Source organism: Rhea americana, unplaced genomic scaffold, assembly GCF_003343005.1.
Source record: "Rhea americana isolate MKP2758 unplaced genomic scaffold, rheAme1 scaffold_1081, whole genome shotgun sequence".
NCBI lineage: Eukaryota > Metazoa > Chordata > Aves > Rheiformes > Rheidae > Rhea > Rhea americana.
In genome coordinates, this window is record NW_028185130.1 from 1 (window position 1) to 6,741 (window position 6,741).

The 6,741-nt window shown below is 39.7% G+C and overlaps 1 protein-coding gene across 1 annotated transcript; it reads right to left on the reverse strand.

The window, feature by feature from the left end:
- Positions 1 to 264: 264 nt before the first annotated feature.
- Positions 265 to 6,735, reverse strand: LOC146601186 (protein O-mannosyl-transferase 2-like; the record flags this gene model as incomplete). Its single annotated transcript, XM_085310899.1, has 7 exons — positions 5,393 to 6,735; positions 4,502 to 4,653; positions 3,448 to 3,602; positions 3,236 to 3,349; positions 2,673 to 2,764; positions 1,489 to 1,565; positions 265 to 336 (listed from the first exon to the last, which is right to left on the reverse strand). Coding segments are annotated over exons 4-7 (264 nt in total), but the record flags the coding sequence as incomplete, so codon positions are not given.
- Between the last annotated feature and the right edge of the window lie 6 nt (positions 6,736 to 6,741).

Consider the following 6,741-nt stretch of genomic DNA (forward strand, 5'->3'; position numbering starts at 1 on the left):
TTTTTTTGTTTGCTTGTTTGTTCCTTTAAAGTATGAGGGTGAGTGATCACTAGAATAGGTTGCCCAGAGAAATTGTGGAGTCTCCATCTTTGGAAATATTCAAAAATGATCTGGGCATAGACCTGGACAACCTGCTCTAGGTGACCCTGCTTGAGCAGGAGGGTTGGGCTAGATGATCTCTACAGGTCCCTCCCAACTGCCACCTTTCTGTGATTCTGTGATAAGCACCTGAAAACAGAAAAGAAAGTGAATTGATCAACACACCTGGTAGTTGATAGGCCAGTGCCAAGGTTTAGATGTAACTTCATTGTCCTTTGGTTTGAGGCCACTGTTTCCCTACAGAAAAGTCAAAATAAAATTGAAATGAGTGGACAGTTATGCTGCAAGGCCTGGCCAGACATGTTTGGGTACACAAATGTACATGAATATTCTTCCTGAGTAAAGGCTATTTTCTGACTACATGAACAGATCAACTTATGCAAGTGAAAACGTTACTTGGCTACTATTAGACGCATTATTCTCTCACTGCTCTTCTCCAGGTTTTCTGTCACTGACGACACATGTTGCTTAAACAAGATCTTTGTTCATTAAAAGGCTGACTACTTCAGCAGGTTTCCCTCCAATAAAAGCAAATAAACGTTTCAGAAAGATTATTTCTATGGAAACTCATGTTCATACTTTCTCACCTGAAACAACGTTATCACTGGTTACCACAGAAATTATTAGCCTTAATAATGATTTGCTTGACTACCTTCTTTCTTTTGAAAATTCAAGAAGAGCTTTACAAACAATAACAAACAAAACCTTAGATTCCCCTCTCCAAATGGTAACATTCCCATTCTTCAGCTGAAGTAGTGAGGAGCTGGAAACAGAAGGGAAGTGGCCTAGATCACAGAGAACTAGAACACAGATCACACGGGAAGGACTACAAGAACAGTCCACCCTGAAAATATGAAATCCATTTCTTTTACAACCATCCTCAGGGATAAATAAAGAAGAGGAAAGCAGAGAATACAGTATCTAGATGAACTTTAAAAAAATTAACAGGACTTTTCCATTTTCAACTCAAACATTTTTTGTCCTTTGCAGTGTCTGTTTACCTAATTTTGTGACTCTGACCACAGTAACATCTTCCTGCCTTACTCATTTAACTGCCTTATTCATTTAACTTTAACTAGCCTTCCCGCAGGATAAGAAAAATTTCAAATTCTCCTTTAAAGAAGGGAACTTAGCAACAAAAGGATTAAAGAACTAGACTGCAGCCAGATCACATTAACAGTAGAGCCAGATCAATTCCAGGGCTTCCAAGCTTTCAGAGTTTTAACTGTAAGACCATCCCTTTCTCTAAGCACAAATCCAAGTAGGTTGCTGTGGCATATAAGTCTTGCCCTACCTTGAAGTCATCACCCCAAAATCTCAGAAATTATGTTTCTTTTTAATGAAAGAGAGGAGGAAGAAAATAATAATCTAGAATTAATACTCTCTTACCCGGATCATAACCATATGGGATTCTAGCAGAATTTCTACAAAAGAGGGCTTCAAAACATCCAGGCTGATATTGGGCACTTCAGAAAAAGAGAGAAAAGTAGATTAGAAATCTGTATTTTTTACTTCAATTTAACTCATGCATAATAAACTCTGTCCTCCTGTGACAAATCTGCTTCTAGTACCTCTTTTAATTCCCTACACAATTCAATCACATTCTAAACACAGAGGCTTGCAGTCAAAAAAGCATCCCCCAGTGAATTTCACAACAAATTCACTCCTTGATTTCCTACCTTTCTTTCACAACCAAGAGAAGTAGATAAAACTCCCACAAATAAGTGGATTTCTGCTTCAAGCTGAAATTACAGCCTAGCTGTTCATAAGCTGCTGTTTATCCATAGATGAGCCATGAGTGGAAATACGAAAGACAAGACAACAGTAGAGGAGATTCTACCACGTAAACAGCCCAGGATTGCTTTATTTTGGTTTGCATACAGTGGCTCTGAAAGGCTGAAAAGCACTAGGTATTTTTAAAAACTGCAGATTAAGCTCAAGTTATCTGCAATTCATGAGATGAAAATTACATCAGATACTCAGACTAAATGAGGCTCTGACACATATCAACTCCTGGATGAGGCTGGAAGGTCCATCTGTTATAACTGGCATGCTTAGTTCTTCCCTAGCCCCTGTCATATTTCCACTATCTATTACTTGTCATTTAACAAAGTCATCATTTAACATGCCCCTCCAGAAGTGAAGGAAAAAAATACAGCAAAATAGGGTGGAACCTAACTTTTTAATAAAAATCATTAAAATATATACAACATACTCATATCAATCACAATAATCCCTGCAATTACAACAATGGTGTTAAAATAATAGCCTGTACCACAGCATCCGCAAAACTTCTCCTTTTGTTATTCATGAATACCTCAAAATCCTTGAAAAAAAGATCTTTATACTTCTGCTACACTTGAAACACTATCACCAGTTTACAGCACAAACACTGAAGAAGAATAAGGCCATGCATCGCTGAACAACTGGCCCAAGTTCAGCAGGTTCAAACTGGAGCTGAGAAAGCAGGCACAAATTCCAAACACTAAAGTCCAGTTTTCACCATCTCTTCCCTTATCTCTTCCCTTAAGAGCAAGCCATGATGCACCCAGAAAGGGAAACAGATCACTCACACTTAGGGTTAATATGATCTTCAACATTCCAGAGGGAATTTGGAGTCTCCTTCAGATATGGCGTGCAGGTAACTTCTACTTGTTCCCAGCCCCTGAGGAACAGCAGAGCAGTTAGTCACCACCTCACAAAAAGTCACACAGTATTTCCCGTTCATGTCTGATCCCCCTCCCCCCCCATTTAGTCTCATTCTTCCCCTTAACACCTAAAACACTTCTCAACCTTTTTTTCTTACATACTCAGGTGTCCTGCTCTAGCAGTATGTAGAAACTGGAACAGACCTGCAGGGCAGCCAACATCAAAATTTTACTAAACATATGAGACCACATACCTAAACTTAGGTGCCTAAAGCCAAATACCTACACATAAGAGCACACATAAGCTGTCTGATTTTCAAAGAAGCTGCACATCAACAATCAGCATCTACTACGAGTCAACCCTTATAGTCTCTCCAGAAAAAAGCTGTCATCACTACTTTAAGTCAATTCATGCCTAAAGCAATTCTACTACAAAAACAAAGGAATGACTTTAGAGGATCCCATCAACTGTTCATTTAGTCTGTTACCTTATTTCTAGCAGTGGGCACATTTTGGGAAGCAATGGAGCAGATTCTGCAGCAATGTGAAAGATCAATCAGGAATTTTCTGCCAATCATCACTTAGCAGGTGATCTCAGTTTTCTGAAGGACAAGGATTACTCCCCTTTAAATTCCTTTCAAAAATATGTAAAAATTCAACCTAATCTAACCATCATTATTCCCAGTTACCAGTATTTTACCTGAGCTCTTAATGTCCACAACATTTTGCGGCAATGACTTTCATCCACAGGGTAGGTTTGTGTCAGGAAAAAACATGATCCTTTCTTGAGCACTGTCATCAGACTCAGTGGTTTGTTTTTTTGCTTTATTGTTTTGTTTCACCCACAAGCGCAGGCTTATTGGAAATAACAAAATACACTCGCATTCTTGACCAGGCAATCACCAGCAAAGATATCTGCCTGCACTCACTACGATTCAGCTTCCATGGGCTTTCTTGAAAGTCCTTTTTACCATCACACAGCGAAAGGAAAGCTAAGCTAGCAGTAAGAGAGGCGGCTTTGGAAGCAGAAGCAACATTATTATACAAAACGCTGCTTCAAGATCCATATTAGTTTCCTACACAGTCCAGCTCTCCAGACACAATAGCTTGTTTGGCATTAGTCTGAATGGTTCTGCACGTACTGTTTTATGATGAGTTTATACTCATACAACCTAAGCACATATTAAAATGCTCTCCCTGCTAGTATCAGCTTGTTACAGCTGCCCTTACACCTCAGACGCTGCATATAGAAATGGCACAAGGTCTTCCAACTACAAAAGAAATTAGTATCAATATAAAGAAGTTTGGTGAATTATGAAATACAGCAGTATAAATTGCCTCAGTTTCTGGAAATTTTTGCAAGCCCCAATGATAAAATGGGCCTTCAAGAACTACTGCTTCATGTCTAGCATCCCCTCCCTGGACTTACTGGATGGCAAGATCTATGCTCATGCCATTCTGCCATTCTTGAATCTCTTGGTAAGGGGTACTAATTTTCCAGAGCTGCTGACCACCAGTTACTTTCACTGTAACAGACTACATGAACAGAGGTTAGGAAGTTCTGGGTTAGGTTATATGCTTAGAGCCTACTAGATCTTTAAAAGAATAATAAAATATAAACAAATGGATGAAAAGTGTTTTTTGCTTAGTTTAAAAGTACTACTGAGCAAAGGAACATTAAAAAAATGATAAAGGATGAGGAACCTCAGCTGTCAGTTCAAGGCTTTTGATGGGAAGGATTACAAGCTATTTACCATTTTGGTAGAGTCTTTCCAGAAGAGCCCAATATACAGCCTGTGGCTACATGAGTTAGCCGGATCTGACTCCGCAGGACTTTTATGAGCTTCCCAGTCTTTCTGCCCACCACTTCAATCTTCCAGAAATCATTGGAATCTCCTGTTCCATTCTATCATCCAAACACAGTATAAGAGAAAAAAAAAAAAAAAAAAAAAAAAAGGAACGAGGCATAGCAAATAGGAACTTCCGAAACTCTAATGCTGGCACAGCTAAACTGAAGAACTCAGACTACCCTTGCTCAGAATTCACAAAACACATCCCCCATCAGGAAAAGATGATTCTAGACATCAGCAGCTACCAACAAACACAGCAGGTACCAGCAAATACAGTTTTATCTTGCTGATCTTAAGAATTTTTATTTCAAATTCATGTTTGACTCCAGCTCAGAATTACGTTTTAAATGGGGGTGGCTTGGCTGCTTCACAGAAGAAGCTTAGGCAACAGCCCCTTGCCTTTGGAAATTCAGCCTAAAGCAGATCTCATTTTCATGATTCCAAATTCTGCCATCATTCTGTCAATAAAAGCCATTTGTCTATGTGACAAGGACAAACACAGAAAATAAGAATTCTCAGAGCAACTTCAAAGTTGCCCAGTTGGGCATTTAAGGAGGTGAATGCTGCCAAAGCTAGACTGGGAGTAATAGCTTAATTCTTTTCCTGACTGTGTTCACACTAAGTAGATCTTAAATACAAATGCACTATCTTATACTAAAACAGATTTTATTCCAGTCTAGCAGGTCCAAATCTATCACTCTGACTAACAACCTAAAAGCAGGAACAAATCCCCTTGGCAGGGTATGAACTCCCCCCAAAAGGAGGGGGGTTTGTTTCATCTTGCCATTCACTTACTATTCCATAGCCAGTGACCTGAAAATGCTTCCTTGTCAGGGGAGCCTCGTGCTGGTGACTGTGGAGATTTCTAGAAGTTCTGGAATGAAATTAAAAGTCAAGCCTGGTTTGGTTTTACATCTTAGTCAATTTGTGATAAGAACTTCTGTTCGAGCTATTCAGAGAGAGCAGAGAGCGGTGAGCCTGCTGACCACTGAATCCTGAGGCAGAGCAAGATGCAGCCGCAATGGTGTTGTGGTGCTTCCCACCACATGACTCTGAACTTCTGCCACACTGGGCAGTGCTGGCAGAAAGGGAAAGCATGAATTAATCCAGTCCTCAAGCTATAATCCACCACCTCCAGATGGAAAAAGACATTGATTATCGTTTGCCACAGTTAGGAAAAAGAAAGCATTTAGCTGAAACTACACTGAGGTTTTGAGGGGGTTTTTTGTTTGTTTTTTGTTTTTTTAATGAATAGCTAAAATGAGACTAACACTCCTGCTCTCGCAGGAAGCAAAACAAGTTCCTGACCTGTCTTGACTATCAGTTTTGCTTTTGAAGGAAAAGACTGTATCATTTAGTCAGACACAGACTTACTGAGGAGGGTGTCACTAGTCCCCATTAGTACCTGACATACTCCCTAAGGCTCATGCTGCAGTAATCTAGCTTCTGCCCTAGCTGGGACTCCTAACTTAGAAAACCAAGAAAATCTGGCCATACCTAGGTCAGTCTATGGCTATGCGGTAGTTCTGACAACAGATGGTTGATTCTTAACAAAACCATGCAGATAGTGAGCCACTCCCACCAACAACTGCAGCAACAACTGCTTCCAGCCCTGCTTTACTTGCACAAAAAACCCTCTGGCCCACACTGAATGCTGGTTTTATGCAAAGAGGCGATCACCATCTGCCGGATCTTTTCACCAGCACTGAGGTTTCTGGAATGGGAGATGAAACTGACCTCCCTTCAGCATGTGAGTAAAGATAGACCAATATTGCAAAATCAAGAATTTACAACCAACATTTTCACATATTTGGATGGTAAAATCCAAAATTCAAGGCATCACTTTTTTAAACCTTAAAATTTTTTTTGGAAGCCTAAGTCATGATTTGTGAATGTGCAATATTGAGTGCAATAGGACACAATTTCCAGATGTACATGTACAGAACTTCTGTTAAGCAATAAAAGTTCTGATAGCACAGGGCACTGCAGCATAGTGACATTAGACTAGATAAAGATTAAATATCAAGTCACTAGTGTTTCCCCTGTTTCCCTTCAGGTATTCACTGGAGAGGCAGAAGATACAAGCCAGTACTTTTCTTTGAAGTGTTTTACTGCTGTGATCTCAGTGTTGATAAAAACTTCAG